The 21,276-nt window shown below is 38.0% G+C and overlaps 1 protein-coding gene and 1 non-coding gene across 2 annotated transcripts; one reads left to right on the top strand and one right to left on the bottom strand.

The window, feature by feature from the left end:
• Nucleotides 1-7,077: 7,077 nt before the first annotated feature.
• Nucleotides 7,078-7,184, bottom strand: LOC117277049 (small nucleolar RNA R71). Its single transcript, XR_004507317.2, has one exon. It is a non-coding gene; the product is annotated as a small nucleolar RNA R71 (small nucleolar RNA).
• A 727-nt stretch (nucleotides 7,185-7,911) lies between these two features.
• On the top strand, nucleotides 7,912-21,209 carry LOC138908988 (uncharacterized). The gene is made up of 6 exons (XM_070199879.1): nucleotides 7,912-8,081; nucleotides 8,141-8,890; nucleotides 18,920-18,932; nucleotides 19,041-19,046; nucleotides 20,819-20,891; nucleotides 20,941-21,209. Exons 1-6 carry the CDS (start codon nucleotides 7,912-7,914, stop codon nucleotides 21,207-21,209), a joined length of 1,281 nt encoding a protein of 426 aa, XP_070055980.1.
• Nucleotides 21,210-21,276: the final 67 nt, after the last annotated feature.

Here is a 21,276-nt window from a genome sequence, read left to right as displayed (position 1 = left end):
CACAATTTTTATTGACAATAGTCTATCATAATCTAAGTCTAAAAATAAAGAAGACAACCCTTATAAATGTAACACCCCAAAAAAATTCGAAGAGTTTTAAGACCATTGAGAAGATTGGCGGGTGCTAATTATATTAATTCAGGTATGAACAAGACTGATAATTTGAAAGATATCAATTGATAATTTTTTTATATGTATGGGGTGTATTAAGAATGGTTTATGGTCTAAGAAGAGCCATAAGGCTAAGTCAAGTTGAAAATTTCATGATAGACTAAAGTTTCAAGTGTGTACGCACAAAACCAAACATTAGACGAGTATATATATATATATATATATATATATATATATATATATATATATATATATATATAAGGAGATATGTGATGTGTGACCTATCAAATTAAAGCTCTTCAAGTCTAGTTTTTAACGCTTCAAATCGTTTGTCATTTGAACACTCCTACAAGAAATTATGACCAAATTATTATAGGCTGGCAGAATGCAATTCTGCGGCCAATTCTGCGACCGCAGAATCATTCTGCAAGCCGCAAAAGTAGTTATGCGACCGCAAAATGGTCGCAGATCTGTCGAGTGAAGCCCATTTTTGGGCATCAGTTTTGCGGTGCATTGTGCGACCCGCATACCAATTGTACGGTCCATTATACGACCGCAGACCTGAATTCGGAGGATTAATTTTTCTATTTTCATAACCCGACCCCATTTTGATAAATAGCCTTTGGGGCTTATTTTGTGATTTTTTTTTGGAGGGTTTTAGAGAGATGTAAGAGCATTTTAGAGAGAGAATGTGTTAGTTCTTCATCTTGGAATGGATTTCTAGAGAGGAGGAGCTCTTCCACCATGGATACACTTCAAGGTAAGTTATTTTGGTACAAAGATGATTATATAACATCATTTAGTGATAACACTAACATTATTATGGATCAAATCCATAGGAAATGGGTTGAATCTTCAAGAACACCAAAAAGAAAAAAAGTTAGATTCTTCCACCAAGAGGTAATCCCTTTATTTGAGCTTCATATATATGTCATATTGGAGTATGAGTAGCATATTTATGAGTTTTATTTGAAGTTGTAATGGGATAATGTATGAACCCTAATGGAGGGTCTTGAAAATGATATTTTGGGCAAAGAAGAAGATGAATAGTGATGAATCGATATAAAAAGAATTGTTTTGAGTTTCTAATGATTCCAATAGACTTGATAACTTAATTGATGAACGAATTGAATAGGGAATCATCATTTGGACAAGATACAACACTAGTTCTTGAAATGGGTGTTCTTGAACATAGGGTTTTGTCGGAGAAGACAATGAATAGTGACTTAATGATATTGGGTAATTAACATAGTATTGTTAATGACTCCAAATGAGTATTAAATGATAAGAATGGAATTGAATAGGCTAATGGATGAGCCCATTGGATAATTTGTGATGGTTGAAGGCTTGTTGCCGAATTGTGAACCCTACATGGATATTTATGAATCGTTTCGTATTTATTTTGATGTAGTTGGGATATCTAATGGTAGGTATTGAATTGTGGGTGATATTTGGACATTTTAATCAATTGGAGCATTATAGTATTTTCGGAGCTTGAAGGTTGAGGTAAGTAACACTTCTAAACTTGGTTCTAAGGGTATGAATCCTTGAATTACATGTTGTATGAATTGTTTGGAGATGATGCACACACTAGGTGACGGGTGTGTGAGCGTGCATCATAGGAATTGTGACTTAATTGATTCCGTGGAGTTGTATAATTAAATAAATGACATTATCCACACATCCTCCACGTGTTAGAGAAATTGAGCTGAGACTCATATTAAAGATCATAATTTGGCTACGCGACGATATATTTTGGGACCCACATGGGTCATATTGTTGTTGAACTATTTGTTTAAATTTATAATTTTGTACTCAGTCACATCTATAACTTGCATATCATATCTCAGTCTCTGTTGTCATTCATTGATACTTCATATCATCATGTCAGGTTGATTCTTCATGTCATTGAGAGCCCGAGAGACTGGAGATTCTGAGTGATAATTATGTTTATTTATTTATGCCTGGATCTGGCTGTTATAGCACTTGGGCTGAAGGAGCCCCTCTGGAGTCTGCACTCCCATAGTGAGCGTAGTTGATACATATATATATTGAGGGATGGATCTTCCCTGGGCATGGATCTTGCCCGAATCATTTATTTTGATGGATGGATTTTTCCTGGGCATGGATCTTGACCGTAGCATTTATATTGAGTGTTGGATTTTTCCTGGGCATGGATCTTGCCCGAAGCATTTATATTGAGGGATGTATTTTTCCTGGACATGGATCTTGTCTGAATCATTGATATTCGGGGATAGATCTTCCCCTGGGCTGGATTGGCCTTATACAGTACTGAGTGACTGACTGTCAGTTGATGGATATACATATATATTTGGGATGGATCTTCCCTGGGCTGGATTTGCCATATATAGTACCGAGTGATTCAGTATTTTAGATTGTGAGTACATGAAGTTTCACTAAGGTGCATCACATACAATATGTACTTTGGCATGTAGATACAAAGATGCCACGTTCCTCATATTGTTCAAAATTGATCTATTTTATTTGTATTGAGAGTAACTGTTGAACTTGAAAGCATGCCTACATTTCTGTATTGTTATTTCTATACTGGATTGTACCTGCTGAGCTCGTCACTACTTTCAGCTCAAAGGTTAGTCTTGTTACTTATTGAGTTGGTTGTAATTATACTACACTCTACACCTCGTGTGCAGATCCAGGTGCTCCCGGATACGGTAGTTGCTAGATTTCTGTATTTATTTTGTGGAGATTATCAAGGTAGCTTCTTGGCATCCACAGACTTTGACTCCCTTCCTTTTTAGTTATTTTACTGTTCTATATTTTCAGACAGTGATTTTATCAGTTAGACCGTGTATTCATTTAGATGCTCATGTTCTCAGTGACACCGAATTTTGGGAGTATTTATATATGTATTTATGATATTTCTTCCGCTGGATTTAAATATTATATTTTTAAACTTAAAAGATATGGTGGCTTATTGAGATTGTCGGCTTGCCTAGTATTGAGATAGGCGTCATCACGACAGGTTAGATTTTGGGTCGTGACAATAAAGGAAAACATAATCTTAATTACCTAGGAAAGCAATAAATCTAGTACTCAAATATATGGAAACACGTTAAACCAATATAGGATAGGATCTTGAAAGTCCCAAACCAATCTTGGATTGGATCTTGAAAATCTTGAAGGCAATTTGTAAGCAAATTGGCACCAACTTGCACTCAACATCTAGCATGCCTATTATACCCTTCTTGGATATCAAGTAAGTCTTTTTTATGTTATAAAAATATGGCTTTATGTAGGACTTCATGGGCGGCAAGTTTGGACACATTTTAGGTGCCAAATTGGTCCAAAAGTGGACTGACCAGGACCTTCTTCAAAGGATGTCTCTTGGGATCCAATCTTCCTCTTCTTGGACATAAATTTGGACCATAAAACAATTATAATACCTATCCAATTCATATCCTTTATCCTTTAATAGAGTTGAACTTCCTAGGATGCTATCATTTTCCTCTTCTTGAAGAAAATTCGTCCTCGAATTTCGACCTTGCAATAAAAAAAAAACAAGCACTAGTAAATGGTATCCACTAATCTAAAAAAATAGTAGGAAAAAAACAAGATAGGTGCCATGTGTCTACTTAATCCAATTAAGCCTAATATGTGTAAATACTCCCTTATAAAGCATATGGACATCATCATTCTAATAAAATTTATGCCTACATAGATTAGTACAATAAAAACCTCTCTTAAATGCACTATGCAAGGGAACTTGCAATTTGATCTTGTCGATAAGGTCGTCCAAAAATGTGCATGACAAATAAATTACAAAAGCTTGACCACATATCCATTTAATACAAGTATCTCTACCATATTTATCAAATAAGACACTTTTATGATATAGCCAAGTATCTACAATTACAAATTCCATGGATTCTTCTACATGAAGGCTATTCAAAGAAGCACACAAATTCTCAAGAAGGTTAGAAGAACCCATAATTCCCAAAGTAAAAGTTTCAATACTTTTAAGATCATGATTATAACTCTCCCCAATAATATTTCCAACATCAATAAATTCTAAACAATTTTCCAAACTATCACAGAAAGAGTCATAGATAGGTTCATGAAAGAGTACTTGATCACAAGCATCACAATAATCATGCATATCCTCTTTAATAGTAGAAAATACTTTTACAAGCTCACAATCAATGTGACTTAAATAATGACTCCCCATCACACAACAAAAAGCATGTTCTAGCAATTTATCACATGAAAGTTCACTAGATACTTGAATAAGAGAAGAAGAAATATTAAATCATTCACAAGCCTTTTCTCATACATTTCATGCCTTATTATACCAAGTTGGAATTCATAATCATCTATATCATACTCAATTTCAAATGGAGGCAAATTACTCTTGCATTTGAACTTACATATTACAGTTAATGACTTGATATGTATTAAAATATCATCATCGATAAAAATAATAAAGTCACCAATATAAGAATTAAGAGTATAGTTCATTACCTCCAAAATTACCTTCGGTGTTCTAGAAATTCCAAGAATTCGAATAAACTAATTATACATACCGTACTTAGACTTATTTATCAATAAAACATCATCACCTTGTATTCCTTTATGCAATGGTTCCAACTTAGCAATGGCTTTAGGGTTTCCCATGTCATAAACCAGAAAATAACAATCAAAATAGCCCAAAGGTTCAATAACAAAGAATTTAACCAAGCTTTTATCTTCCACCATCCAACAAGAACCGATTTTGCCAAATTCATGTTGGAATCCAATTGGATCTTTTGCCACCATCTCGTGCGCCTCACCTCCCCTTTCAGAAGGTCTTTCCACACTTGGCTACACAAAATTGATGGTAGGCTATAATCTTGTGTTTTAGTCATTTATTGTATTCTATTTTACTGTACTTTATTTGTTTTGAGCTTTAATTGATAGTGCTTCGCACTTATTCTGTGTTTTATGCCTTGTAAGAGTGATTCCAAGCTTTGTAGATGTTATGGAATGAATTCGAGTGATTTTGAGCTTTGAAGTCTGGGTAAAAGCCCAAGGGATTAAGCCAGGATCGTGTTCGGGGGTCGAAGACCAAGTCTAGATGTCAAAACACAAGAAAAATCCGTACTCTGAGATATCCTCACTGCCGCGGCGCGTGGGGCACCGTGGCTATGCAATTCTCTACTGACTATCAGAACTAGCTCTCTTTAATTCCCCACTAATGTCCCGCATGGCACGTCGCCCCATGCGGCGCGCCTATGCAAAGTTTACAGAGTAAAAATCCTATTTCGGCTAGGAGAAGGTAGTTTCGTCTGGGCCCGACCTACTTGTAGACTTTTGACACATATTCGACCTATGGAGGCTAAGGAGGAGTTGGAAGAATACGAGCACAAGGATTTCAGTATTCCTTCCTCACTCAAGACCCGAGTTTGGATCAAATTTATGTTTTCCTATACTTTTATTATATTTTTGATGAATTGTTCCATGTCTATGGAGTAGTTCTCTTTAGGGTTTGATGGATTTGGTGTACTTATGATTGTTTGTAGATTATAAATCTAGTTTTTTGTATTGAAGCGTTTTTGGAAGATTTATTGGTTGAGTTCATTAATTCTTCTTAGTAATCGAAAGAGGCTAGTTGAGTCATTGATTAAACCTAGTTAGGAGGATAATCGAGAGAGGTTCTCCTAAAGACCAATCCACTACGCATTCTTGCATATTTTCACGTGCTTAAATTGGTTCATCTTGTGAGGTTAAGACTTAATCGAGAGGGGAGTTTTGCCTAACGTTTGAACTGATAATTGAGTGAATTCAAGAGTCTCACTTGAACATTATAAGTGAATTATCTAGAGTTAGATCCCAAACAATTATCTTGCACCTATCCTATCAAAACCCTATCTTCTCCCATTGATAACCTTCTTTGCTTATTCCTTTCTTCTATTATCATTAGTCAATAGCTTTATATTCTTAGTTATTTTTTTTTAGACATCTTATAAATCTCAATTGTTGATTCTCCTGGATAGCAACTAAACTATAAACTACGAGAATACTATTTAAATCCAATCCTTATGGATAAGATATTATACTATACTATATTTGATTAGCGAGCATAATTTATGTGTGTATTTTGAACTCGTCAAATTTTTGCACCATTGCCGATGATTGGCAATCAATAGTGTTTGAAATAGTTTATAGTGCTTATTCAGGAATTTTTCTTTTTCTTTTCTTTTATTTTTCTCTTTCTACGTTTGGTATTCTTTGACTGTGCGCAGGTTACAGGTTCAGAGTGGTGCATGACTAGAACTTCTGCGAAGGAAGTGCTACCATACGAACTAGAGATAGAAAAACAACTGCGACAACTGCGAAAGGAAAGAAATCTCACCGAGACATCAGAAAAGATTGGTCAATCCTTAATCAAGGAACTTATGGCTGGAAACGGTAAGGATAATGTAAAATTGGTTGCGAGAGAAGTAGCCCAACGAAGCACGGGATACTGAGAAAGCAGCTATTAGAGATGCAAAGAATATCTATGAAGAAGAGAGGGGTCACATACTTAATCAACATCAACTCTTGGCTGCAGACCAGTTTGGAAATATAGCTCCCAGTCCTGGGAGACCACTTGGCGATTATGCTAGACCGGTCTACAATCAACGATTATCCAGTGCTAGACCACCTCCAATTGTAGAAAACAATTTCGAGTTGAAGCAAGGGTTGCTTCAAACCCTTCAGAATAGCTATGTCTTCTGAGGGAAGCCAAACGAAAATCCAAACACTCATCTATTGGACTTTGAGGAGATTAGGAACACCTTTTAATACAATGGGGTGTCATAAGATGCAATGTACTTAAGGGCATTCCCCTTTTCACTTAAATATGATGCTAAGGAGAGGCTTCGAAGCTTGCCCGGTGACTCGATCAGAATATGGGAGGAGATGACCAGAAAATTCCTTGATAAATATTTCTCCTCGACTAAGACGGGTAAGATTAGAAGAGAAATCCATAACTTCTGCCAGAAAGAGACTGAAACTATTTTTGAAGCATGGGAGAGGTTTAAGAACATAGTTAGAAAGTGTCAACGTAGTGGAATTGAACTCTGGATGCAACTCCATGATTTTTGGGAAGGATTGACACCGGCCTCACATAGAACATTGAGAAATGCAGTGGGAGGCCCTTTGATGAAGAAGACTCCAGAGGAGATAGTTACAATTCTTGATGAGTTGTCTGAAGATGCAAATCAGTGGCCCTCTGAGAGTGCTGGAAGAAGAAGATCAACTGGTGTTCACCAAGTTGATGCTAATACATCTATGCAGGTACATCTTAATACTACAGCTAAGGAAATACGAAAGCTGACCTTAGCCTCGATGCAAAATGAGCCTCATGCAGCTTGTGATATATGTGGAAGAGGATACCTTTCTCATGAGTATCAAGCCTCAACTGAGAAAGTGAATCATATGGGAAATTATAATGCAATGGGTTAGAGGCACCCTAGTTTTTCATTGAGTTCACTTGGGGGTACTGCGAATGCATGGCAACAAAACAACCCTAGACCCTAGGGACAAGGAGCTCCTGGCTTTATGAATCAGCATAGGCAGCAATTTCAGCCTCAACAGCCCATTTAGTCCGGCATAGAAGATCTCATGAAGGCCTTCATTCTAAAAACTGATGAGAGGCTGGACGCCCATAGAGCAACTATCAAAGAATTGGGCACTAGTTTTCGAGACTTGGAAAGACAAGTGGGATAGATTACAACAATATTATCTGAGAGGGCTCCAGAAACTTTGCCAGCTGATATTGAGAGAAATCCCAAAGAAACAATGAATGTTGTAACTCTGAAAAGTGGGCAAGTGTTGAAACATCCCACCCCGATCAAAAATGATGTGGAACTTGAAAGCGAAAGTGGGGAGCAGCTGGAAGGTGATGTTGATAAAAGGAAGAAAGGCTCGATGAAAGTTGAGAAAAAGGAGAAGGGAGAAACATCAAGAATGTAGGAACATGATGAGAGCGAGCATATGCTTGTTTTACCATTCCCACAAAGCTATATAGAGAAAAGCTGGACAAGCAGTTTGGGAGATTTCTGGATGTGCTGAAAAAGGTTCATGTGAACTTACCATTTATAGAAGTGCTCTCACAAATGCCTGCTTATACCGAATTCTTGAAGGAGATACTTACAAATAAGAGGAAAATCAAGGAGACCTCAGTGGTTACGCTCACAGAGCATTGCAGTGTGATATTGCAAAACAATCTCCCACAAAAGTGTGGAGATCCAGGGAGTTTTACTATACCTTGCTCATTAGGAACTATCAATTTTGATGAATCTTTATGTGATTCTGGTGCCTCAATTAACTTAATGCCTCTATCTATTTACAGGAAACTGGATAAGGAGATTGGAGAGATAAGGTCAGTACCAATATCTTTGCAGCTGGTGGACCAAATGACTTTAATACTTGAGGGGATAGTGGAAGAAATGTTAGTTTGGTTGGATAAGTTTGTATTTCCTGTGGATTTTATAGTGGTGAAAATGGGGAAAAACAAGGAGGTCCCCCTCATCCTAGGAGGACCATTCTTAGCGATGGGTAGATCAATATTGGATATACACAAGAGAAAACTCATGCTTAGAGTGGGTGAGGAGACTGTGACATTTGAGATGAATGTAGTAAAGGGGGCACAAAAAGAAAAACCAGCTGCAAGTGTTGGGTGGAAAGTGAAGGGCTCAAAAGAGAAGGCTGCACTGAGCGAGAAAGATAAGTATGGAGTGTACCCGAAAAAGGCTGAGAAAAAGCTGTCTGCATGGAGGTGTGCATTAGTTCGAAGGCAAGGAATGGAGCCCGACTTTGACTCAGACCCCGACTAGATATTCAGGGAAGTTTTCTCTACCTTGTACTTTTTTTAATTGTGTGTCATGGGGACATGCCACAACTTAAAGTGTGGGGTGGGGGATATGTTGTATGTATGTATGTATGTATAGTAGTTCTCTCTTTGTTAGTTGTATTAGTTAGAGAAAAAAGCATGAAAATTTAAAATTTTCGATTTTTCACGAATGGATATCATCAACACATTTCTTAAGTGATTTAAGTCGAAGGAAAAAGACAAAAAGATTTTCTTTTGTAGGTAGTGTAATAATTCCCCATTGGTCTTTCTTTATTCCGCGGTTCTTTTCCAAGGGTTTTGTTTGAACCGGATGTAGTTAATTTTTATTTTTTTAGGAGTAGGAAACCTTGTGCTGTCATTCTTTCAGCTTTCAAACTTCCAAACTTCGTCGAACTTGTCCGAATCCCACTTAGACATTCCTGAATGACGCCAAATTTCATGTACAAGTCACAAATCACAATATGAACCTATTCCAAGGCTCGAAATCCTAAACGGACATCGATAGCACCAAAGTCCACTTCAAATCAAACTTAAGAAATTCTAAAACCCTCAAAATGCCAACTTTCCACATTAGGCGTCGAAACGCTCCCGGAACATCCGATACTCAACCTGAACATATGCCCAAGTCCAAAATCATCATACAAACCTATGGGAATCTTCAAATCCTGATTTTGAGGTCGTTTTACTCAAAAGTGAAACCTTGGTTAACTCTTCCAACTTAAAGCTTCCAGATTAAGAATTTTCCTTCCGAATCAACTCCGAATTTCCCGAAATTCAATTCCGACCACGCGTACAAGTCATAAAACATGAAGTGAAGCTATTCAAGGGCTCAAACCACCGAACGACATGCTAGAGCTAAAAAATACCGGTCGGGTCGTTACATTCTCCCCCACTTAAACATATGTTCGTCCTCGAACGTGCCAATAACTGCTGTGGAGTTTTCCAAAATCATTGTTTAATACCTCGTGCAACTACTTGTGCCACCACAACCTATGTGAGCACATTTGGTCGAGCCACACTGAAGATCTTTCCTACTACCTTAGCCCACAATCCTTAGAACCAAACTCCAGCATCCGGAATTCTCTGTGAGACCTGATTATAACATACAAATACTGTATCAATCTCAGCCCGTTGTACCAAATATGATCATACACCCATGATAAAATCACATAATGCACCGATGAGAATAAAACGGCCAAACCGATGCTACGAACCTATATTAGAGATGAGAAACAAGGCACACAAAATAAGCATAAAGAACCATACTCAACATCTCACCGTTACGGCGTGAAACCCGTACCACTCATGATACCCGTGGCAGCGTGCCACCCAATCTATACATAATCATCAATAAGGAAGTACCTACCGAGCCAAACTGCTCTTACCCCCAAAATTCCCGAATATCGACCACAAGCACGCCGGATAGTACCATGCAATACTAAAGACAAGCTCGACTAAGGTGCATCAAATAACCGATATCTCGAGCGCCATCTCGCTCATATAATACCACAAGCTATGCCGGATCACAACACATGAGTGAATAATCAAAGTCGCCTCACCACACATATGGCATAAAAGAGTAGCGCCTGAAATAGACGATGTTAGGAATATCATCCACTACGCCCGAAGAATCACCCATAAGCAATGCTATGTTGGATGAACACATTCGACCTGATGCAGAGCATACATTCACACTAGATCTACCAACGGAGCTCCAAACGATTCTGTTCATCCCATACCGGGACAATAACCCTTCAAAGATCCACAATGACCCTATTCATGATACATTCAAGCAGCTGTCCAATCTGGAACAAACTTCCACAGTCCACAACCAAAGGAATAGAGCATCCCTCAGACATAAATTCTCCAATCAATGATAGTACCAGAATCTTTATACCCGCTTTCAGTCTTTACCACTTAAATAACCAACACGTCACACTTACAGAATCATCCCGTGGAGGTTACTACCATAGCCTACCGCACCAGGTAGCAAAATCAACACATCTATGGCCACCAATCCTATTATTTCTGTAATGCCAATTAAGAATCCACAAACCAATACACAATGCCTCTTCCTCAGAACACCATCCTCAACCTGACATTAAGATAATTCCAGCTTACTTTGAACATTTGGATTCTTCCCCCGCTCCTCCGAGCTCGTGACATTCCTATCAAAACAGAACTGCAACCCTGATCCTCAACTTCAAATTTCCATATCGCTCACTGCATCAATCATGCCGCTATGCGAGAGGAAAATAATTTCATCATAACCATTGAACCACCAGTAGAAAATCACTTCATCAACTAGAACCCCTTTCACCCAACTAATCCTGGAAGAACAATCGCAACATGCAACCGAATTCCCAAAACCGCCGAGAATGCAACCCTCAAGTTGAAGTCTAGACTGCTATAACTCTTTCGGGATCCATTTACACATATCAAGGCCATAAAAATCAAATACCTCCAAATAAGTCAAATTATGGTGACTGTCAAGCCCGCACGTACAACCACAAATTACCTATATAACTTAACACACCGAAGGAACTGATCATTTCCAACACCATGCTAATTTAAACCATTACAAACTGGCTCAACTTCTTCCAATTTGCTTATTTGACTAGCCTTTGAAATAATGGTTTTATTCAAACACATAACGAACCCTAGACAACACTCATCCCGAGTGACCCCAAATCACGAGACCACATCGTCTCAATACCCATCATCCATCTCATACCCTCCTCGTGCACTCAAAGTATCTCCAACTGATACACCTGTTCTGAAAGAACTTCTACCAATCCAAAGTTTTTCCTCTAACACTGCACTGTAGGCCTGATGATAACATAGAAATTCCCCAAGTGTTCTTTACACTCTGTTGCCAAAACCCAGTCCTCAGCCACATAACGAACCCAAAATCCTTAGACACCGCGCTTTAATTCTTGAACCCACTAGGACCATTGTTGAGAGTCACCCACTATGACCTAGCCCCGAATATAGCCAAACTCTAGTGCTCTGCTAGCACATGAACACTTCCAAGGAAACAATAAGATGAATTCTTTTCCTTGCACACCACATCCACAAGAAGCATAAACTCTGAGTCATCCCAACATCGGCACATGAATCGATAAGGTGAATGTAGCACATATACATCAAATTCCTTTCCTGAATTACCCTTGATATTTTCTTTCCTTAGTCATAACTAATCTACAAATGCACCGATAACTCGATACTGCCAAGGCACAACCATGCGACCCAATCATAGACGGTTGTCTCCCCCGCTTAGCTTTAAGCTGCAATCACATAAATCCAAAACCCGCAATAACTCCTCCCCCTCACTTACAATGAGCTCTCACCGTTACCCGCCAAATTCTTCGCAATATCTTGTTAGAACAAGCATAACATAACTAGAATTATCATCTCCAAATACACACTCGACCTCATGACCACTACACCATCTTATTCAAGCGACCCCAACTTACATGGTAGTACATACTTCATGTTGGAAAACAATAAGGTTCTTCAGAGGACCTTTACTAGGAATCACGCAATTCCTAACTCTTCACAAGAGATAGCCCACTTGTGCAACCCCATATCAATATATTCCAACGATATTGCCCTGATTACAACCATCACGAAATCAGTTAATCCTCTTGAGCTCACGCTCGCCCACCAAAAAGCACCCGCTCATTCCTATCGACATCAAATAAAGGTTCAGTGATACATCTAAAAGTCGAAGTCATATTACATCCCAAGAAAACTCTTTCCATCATATTAAAACTTCCTAAGGACAAAGCTACCTTCTCAAATGAAATACACAGGCTTAGTCTCTCTTCACCATGACCATAATCACACCAAGCTTTTTGGAAGCATGTGGCCATCCTACCACAAAATCCATACGTTTCGCTAACATTCCCACTCTAAGTTAACCATCTTCCGAAGCGAACTTCTCGACCTCTAGCAATTCAACCTCCCGAGACACCTCCCACCATGTTCTTCCTTATCTTTCGCTGCCCAAATACTACCTTCAATCATAATCCATCTCTATAACACCCGAACTAATAAATTGCTACCAATTCTAAACCTCCATAAAGATTATCTCCCTCGAGACATTAATATTAGAAACACCTATTCGACTCCGAAGCCATCATACAACACCATCTCTGATAACCGCTGCTTAGGCATCATTCCACATCACCCTGCCTCGAAGGAAATTCAAGGGAGACCATAACACCGATGAGCCTTAATAAGTTTCAACAAGGACGAAGACACCACATCAAAAATGATAATTCTACCACATTCAAAAATATCAAGTCTCGCTAGTCCGTCAACTAAGGCCCGAACATCCATAGTCCAATTGGCTTTTCTCCGCTGGAACAAAATTCCAAACCTCTAAACCATGAACCGAGAAATCCTCCTTTCGAGTCATTCACTACCTCGACACATAAATAAGCACCCTACCAGTACACCAAGATTATGTGATAACAATGCCACGAAACCGTAGGCAGCACTAATACTAGACTGAAACGATAGAACACCCTTTCACAAGGCGATGATAATAGCAGGGAGAATCATCCTGCACCAAATCTGTAGCACCACATAAGGGTGGGTATTGATGTGCATGCAGCGAGATAAGGTGAGATTATACACATGTTGCTAATAAGGGAATTACTTGAAGCCACACGGTGAGATAAGGGGCTAAAGCGCGTGTAGCTATTTTGGAAAAAATATTTTTAAAAAAAATGCAAGGCTCACGCAGTGATATAAGGAAGATTGCAATTGTTGTTTGTGAAATGTGAATATGAGGTGTGGTACCTCGGTTGTGATTCTTATTGTACATTCCATGTTGAAAAGCCTTGTTGATTTGGACGATTATTGTCTTTCCTTCATTCATATTACTTGTATTTTGATTGTATTTGATCACGTGTTGTTCTCATCATATGTTCATTCATTGTTGTACTTTATTGCCTAAACTTCCATTGTTAGCCTTACATCATCATTCTGTTAGTTGTCATATATTTTTTACTTTCCGTTATTAGATTATATTGATATTCTGTTAAGGTTTCTATGTCTAGTAGGTATCATGACCTGACCTCTTCACTACTCTACCAAGGTTAGGCTTGATGGGGGAATATGTGCATCTAAAAGATCTTTCATACTATGCCCAATTATGAAATTGATTCTATACATATGACCAGCAACGAGAAAAATAAATGTAATAGCTAAATAGGGATGGGCAATATCAGTCAGCCATATATTTTGTGTTTGTGGATGGAATCCCTCCCGAGAAGAGTTAGAATGGCAGTTCCCGTCCCTATGGCAGGGTACTAAATAAATGATTACTTGAATCGGGGTTTTGAGCATAAAGATTCCATTGACCTGTAAAAAGTGGGCCTAACCCTTGGGGATGCGGTAATACATCTAAGAAATTATTTCACCGAACGTACTCCCCCCGTCCAAGCCAAGGAACTTACGCCAAAGAGTCCTGACAAATGATGATTCAAATAAGATTCGGTGATGGGTACCATTTGTAGTGAACTCATGCTACACTTCTGCACATTTTTTAGCAGATCCAGGTACTTCTGCTCGTGTCAGACGCAAGTGAGCTGACCCAGATATTTCAGAGACTTCAAGGTATACTTTCTTGATGCTCGCAAGCCTCGGAGTCACCTTCTACTATTATCTTTTCTACTGTTTATCTTCACATCAAACAGTATTGTATTTAGAGATTTCTAGTGTACTTCTTAGAGGTTATAACTTAATTTCATCGATTTTGGGAATTTTGTGATTGTCATTTCGTATTGATGTTATTATGAGATTTATTAGTTTAATTTAATATTCTTAGTCGTATTCTTTGTTAAGTTCTCTTTGTGTGTTAGGCTTACTTAGTCTTAGAGACTAGGTGTCATCATGACTACCTCAAGTGGGATTTTGGGGTCGTGTTGGTATCAGAGATCTAGGTTCACAGGTGCTATGAGTCATAAATAAGTGTAGTAGAGTCTTGTGGATCGGTACAGAGATGTCTTTAATTATCTTCGATAAGTTACAGAACTATTAAAAAATTTTCACTTCTTTGATTCCTTATCATGCAGATTTGTTGATTTCGAGATTTGAGTCTTTGTTTTTCAATTCTCTCAGAGATGGTGAGGACACATACTGCTAGATCAGATGATCAGACACACACTGCTGGATCAGATGATCAGACACCCACATCCCCTTCTAGAACTGCGAGAGGCCGGGGCCGAGGTAGAGGTAGAGGTCAAGGAGGGGTACGTGTTGCAGCTAGAGCACCTGCCTGAGCAGCGACTAGGGCGCCACTAGTAGCTCCGGTTGGGGGACATGCACTCGAGGTGCCTATTGCTACCCCTAAACTCCAAGATACCCTAACACACTTCTTGAGCATATTCGGTACTTTAGCTAAGGCGAGATTGATCCTCGTTGCACCACCTACGTCTCAGAATAGAGGAGGACCTCAGACTCCTGTGGCCTCTAGAACAACGAGTCCATATTGATCAGGTTCTGGGTATCATGCAAGCACAGCCCGTTATTTAGGTTCAACCTGAGGTCAGGACAAAGGCATCTGAGGAAGATCAGGGGAGGCTTGAGAGGTTTAAGACATATGATCCTCCTACTTTCAGTGGTGCAGTTACTCAAGATGTGTAGGGTTTTATAGACAAGTGCCACTGTATTCTTCGCACCATAGGTATTGTGGAGGTGAGTGGAGTTGCCTTTACTACATTTCAGTTGCCAGGAGCAGTGTATCGGTGGTGGAAGGCTTATAAGGAGGGTAGGCGAGCTGATGCAGCCCCACTCACTTAGGCATAAAATATACAATAAGTACAAAACACTAGCGATTAAAGCTCAAACACAATAAATGTGTAGTAAATTAGAGTGCAATAAGCGACTAAAACACGATATTATATCCTACCATCAATATTATTCCATTTGAGATCCTTGAGAGAGTTGGTGAGGTGGCCTATAGACTTTCATTGCCACTTAGCTTATCAGGAGTTCGCCTAGTGTTCCATGTTTCCATGATCTGGAACTATTATGGTGATCCGTCACATGTATTAGATTTTGGCTCGGTCCTATTGGATAAATATTTGACTTATGTTGAGGAGCCGGTGGCTATTTTGGACATGCGGGTCCGGAAGTTGAGGTCAAAGAACATTGTTTCAGTGAAGGTTAAATATAGAGGTCAACCGATCGAGGAGACGACCCAGGAGACCGATCATGACATGCGGAGTCGTTATCCTCACCTTTTTGGCAGTTCAGGTATGTCTCTATGCACGTTTAAGGATGAACATTTATTTTAAGAGGGGGAAAATGTAACGACCCGACCAGTAGTTTTGTGTATTTGAGACTTGTTTTCTATTTTGAAGCTTCTTGTTTGTATTTGTGGTTTTATTGCTTGCATAGATGGTTAGTTTTCTTCAGGGAAGTTTTAGAATGATTTGGACCCTTTGGTTCTTGGTTTAGAAGCATAAGTTGGAAATGTTGATCGAAGTTTGACTTTTGTGAAAACGACCCCAAAATAGTGTTTTGATGACCCCGATAGGTTTGTATCGTGATTTTTGACTTGGGCGTATTCCCATTACTAAATTTGGAGGTCCTTAGGTTAATTTGACTTGGTTTGTCGAAAGTCGGCAATTTGAGGTTTAAATGTTTCCATAAGTTTGACTGTAAGTTGACTTTATGGCTATCGGGTTCGAATTTTAATTTTGGCACTTGAAATAGGTTCATTTTTCTATTTGAAATTTATCTGCAAAATTTGATGTAATTCGGAGTTGGTTTGATAGGATTGGTTGTGATTCTAGAGGTTCTTGAGTTTTCTTTTGAATTTCATGCGTTTTCATATCCGTTTCGTGGTTTTAGATGTTATTTTTGCATTTTGATCGTGCGAGCGAGTTTGTATGATATCTTTAGACTTGTGTAGATGTTTGGTGTGGAGTCCCGAGGGCTTGGGTGAATTTCGGACATATTTCGGATTTGTTTGAACATATTCCAGGTTGCTGGTGTGCTGGTGCTCCAGTTATCGTAATTACGAGCACCATCATTACAATTGCGATCATAGCATGGGGTTCTTAGGTATTGCATTTGCGATACCTTGATCGTATTTGCGAAGAAATGCATAGGCTGGGTGTTCGCATTTGCAAAGAGGGAAAACTTCGCATTTGCGAGGTCTATGTCGCAATTGTGACATTTCCCCGGCCTTCAGGTCTCGCAGTTGCGAGCTATTCTTCGCAATTGCGAACCGAGGGTCGCAATTGTGAAATCTGCACCTGAATATAAGGCCTGGAAAGATGGGATTTGGTCTCATTTTTCATATTTTGGAATTCTAGATTCGGTAGGAGGCGATTTGGAGAGGGGATTTTCACATACAACCATTGGGTAAGTTATTTTAATCAATTTGCAACTATATTATATGATTATATATGTGATTTAACATCAAATTCATGAGTATCTAAAATAAATTTTGGAATATTTTTTTTATGTTTTGAGAAATGAAAATTTGGGATTTGAGAGTCGAATTGGACTCGGATTTGAAAACAAAATAGATATATGGACTTATGGGGTTATGGATAGTCGGGATCTAACCATGGATCCAAATTTTGACAGGGCGGGCTCGAGGTTGACTTTATTGCCTTTTGGAGAGTTGTATAAAGATCATAGCTTTATTAATTATAAATGGTATCTCTTGCATTATTTGATGATATTAAGTCATTTTTTGGTTAGATTTAAGTCGTACGAAGGTGAGTTTTAAAAAAAAAGCTATTTTTGAGTGTTGATTTGGCTTATTGAGATAAGTATCTTGCCTAACTTTATGTGGAGGAACTACCCCTTAGGATTTGGGTTGATTGTATTATTTGAATTATGTGAAAGACGTGTACACAAGGTGGCGAGTGTGTACACGTTATATAGATAGTTTTTGACCGGTTTAGGCTCCTAGGTCACTTATAAGCACTTAATTGAAGTTATTATTATTTGTTCTATCTATTGTTGTCAAGTTTATTCTTACATGTCCTATTTGAAGTCGTTATTACATGTTCTAGTTTCCATTATCAATGTTACTCTTATATGCATTTATTTGTAGTTGTTGTTACATTCTATTCTCTACATTGTTGAGTTATTCTTATGCATTTAATCATAGTTGTTATTTCATGCTATCCCTTTCATTGTTAAGCTTATGTTATGTACTTGAATTGGAAGTTGTCATTTCATGGGAATACCTTCATTGTTGAGTTATTGAAGTTGTAGTTGTGAAAGCTATTAACACATTATGGTTAAAGTTGTTGATTATTGTGATATCTTTCCTTGTTGAATTGTTTCTCATTCATTTTGTTATTATTGAGATTCTTGTACATATGGTGGTTGAGCTGTGGGATATGTGTTGTGATGACATTGGTATTGTCGATTTTAGCAATATTGAGGCATATGAGCACGTGTGGTTCGAGTTGATTATTATGTTGTGATATTGATGCGCATGTGGCGGTATAAGGGTGGGTATTTTATGCACATGCGGCGAGATAAGGTGGGATTTATACGCATATTTCTAGAAAGGGAATTACTTGAAGCCACACAGTGAGATAAGGGGGCTAAAGTGCATGTAGTTATTTTGAAAAAAATATTTTTAAAATAAATGCAAGGCTCACGCGGCGATATAAGGAAGATTGTGATTGTGACTTATGAAATGTGAATATGAGTTATGGTACCTTAGTTGTGATTCTTGTTGTACATTCCATGTTGAAAAACCTTGTTGATTTGAACAATTATTGTCTTTCCTTCGTTCGTTTTACTTGTATTTTAATTGTATTTGATTACTTGTTATTCTCATTATATGTTCATTCCTAGTTGTACTTTATTGCGTAAACTTTCATTGTTAGCCTTACACCGTCATTTTGTTTGTTATCATATATTTCTTTACTTTTCGTTATTAGATTATATTGATATTCCTTTCAGGTTTCTATGCCTGGTAGGTGTCATGACGTGGCCTCGTCACTACTTTATCGAGGTCAGGCTTGATACTTATTGGGTACCGTTGTGGTGTACTCATGCTACGCTTCTGTATATTTTTGTGTAGATTCAGGTATTTCTGCTCGTGCCAGACGCCGGTGAGCTGACCCAGATATTTCAGAGACTTCAAGTTATACCTACTTAACGCTCGCAGGCATCGGAATCGCCTTCTACTGTTGTATTTTCTACTGTTTATCTTCACATCAAATAGTATTATATTTAGAGATTTCTCGTGTACCTCTTAGAGCCTATAACTCAATTTCACCGGTTTTGGGGATTTTGTGATTGTCATTCCGTATTTATGTTATTATGAGATTTATCAGTTTAATTTAATATTATTAGTCGTTATCTCTATTAGGTTTTTTTTGTGTTAGGCTTACCCAGGGTTATAGACTAGGTGCCATCACGACTACCTTAGATGGGATTTTGGGGTTGTGACATATGTTCATTTGAGAAAATTGTTGTAGTTTTCTTATCAAAAGAGAAAGTTGATGTATTTTAATAATAATATTCGCTGATTTGATTAACGCTTTGTTCAGGTTTTAATGAGGTTTCGCTTGGTTTGACTGCTATAGGGATTTGGGTTTAGTTTTTTTTTTAAAAATGTTATGTCAAAAGGAGATGCAAATGTTGGCCATCGAAAAAATTTCTTCCCATTATAGTTTGAGGCTTTTTCTGTAGCTGGATATGACATGAGCTAAAACATAATAATTCTTCGACTGAATAACAAAACATTACTTTACTACTATTAGTTTGAGGCAAGCACCATGGTTTTTGTCGTCCTCACAAAGTTGATATCGATACCTTTCTTAATCTAGATTTATCCTTAAGTTTTTAAATTAATTATCTTCATGTCCTTTTAGTCTTGCGTATATTTTAAAATCAATTTTTTGTGTGTAAAATTTGTCTCTACAATAATTGAAAGTCACGTATTTGTTAAAGAACACGTAGTTCTCTAAGATTCTACATTCATTTGTTTCTCTAGTCATCAAATACAATCGCATACTAACGGGATGTGATAAGATATGTGTCCTTTATTTTAATGATTTGATAAAATTCATGAGAGAACCAGATAAGGAATTTGAAACAATTAGTTCCTTTGTTTTTAGAGTAACTAGTCAGATGTCTGGTTCAACTCTCAATGAAATTAGTTAAGGGAACAACATATGAAACAGTAGAGGAAACATATAGAGATCAGTTCCTCCAGTCACAGTACATGTCAAACTCCTTACAGCTGTTAAAGTTGTTGCATTGCACACGCAACAGTACAATAGTCACTTCATGGAGCATGTCTTATATCGGATATTTGCTTACATCATCCCAATGACCTCACACACACATATTATCAACATGAGGCAAGGAATTTCATTCTCTATCACTTGCAAATTAAAAGATAATATTCTCTCAAGTGCTAGACACCACCTCTCTCAAAAACAAAGTTGCTCACCTCAAGGACCAGATCCAAAGATTGAAGATATCTTAAGTCCTTAGGTTTGTTGAGTCTTTATTATTTTGTTCTTCATTTGTAATCCTACACTACTTTCAAGAAGTGTCTTTGTAGGATAGATTTAAATCACTGTTTGTTTTAGTTTCTTGACTAGAGTTAGTCAAGGTTTGTTGCTTTGTGATATAGTTATTGCAAAGGGCTTGCAATATAGTTATTGTAAGGGATGAGGGATTAAGAGTTTAATTCCAAGATTGTAATAGGTTGTAATCTGAAGTTTGCTCAGTTTAGTGGAGTTGAAATCCTACTAGAGTAGGTCGTGATTTTTAACCCCTTGAGCAAGGAGTTTTCCACGTAAATATAGCGTGTTCTTTATTTACTATCAATTTACTGTGGGACAGATAGAGAACCTGGTTCCCTATACTGTTTGGTTTTATAGTCTATTGCTTACTATGGGAACTGATAGAGAACCTGGTTCTCTATACAATTTGGTGGACTCTTAGTTTCTAGCAATTGGTATCAGAGCAGGTTCTTTCTAAAAGGTTAACACTTAGATCTAGAAAGGATACTCATCATGGCTGCTCTACCAAAGTTCGAGGAAGGATAATCAACCTAAGATTCAACGGCCAATACTATGGTTGGTGGAAAACAAGAATGCATGACTTCTTTATGGCTGAAGACTCCGAGCTTTGGGATGTGATTTGTGATGGTCCCTTTGTCCCTATGAAGGCTGTTGGAGAGGGAACAAAGACTGTTCCAAAGACAAGAAAAGAATACAATGGTGCTGACTGAAAATCTGTTGAGAAGAACTTCAAGGCGAAGACGACTCTTGTGTGTGGTATTGGACCAGACGAGTATA

Source organism: Nicotiana tomentosiformis, chromosome 1, assembly GCF_000390325.3.
Source record: "Nicotiana tomentosiformis chromosome 1, ASM39032v3, whole genome shotgun sequence".
In the NCBI taxonomy this organism is placed as follows: domain Eukaryota; kingdom Viridiplantae; phylum Streptophyta; class Magnoliopsida; order Solanales; family Solanaceae; genus Nicotiana; species Nicotiana tomentosiformis.
This window is presented reverse-complemented; position numbering and strand designations above follow the sequence as displayed.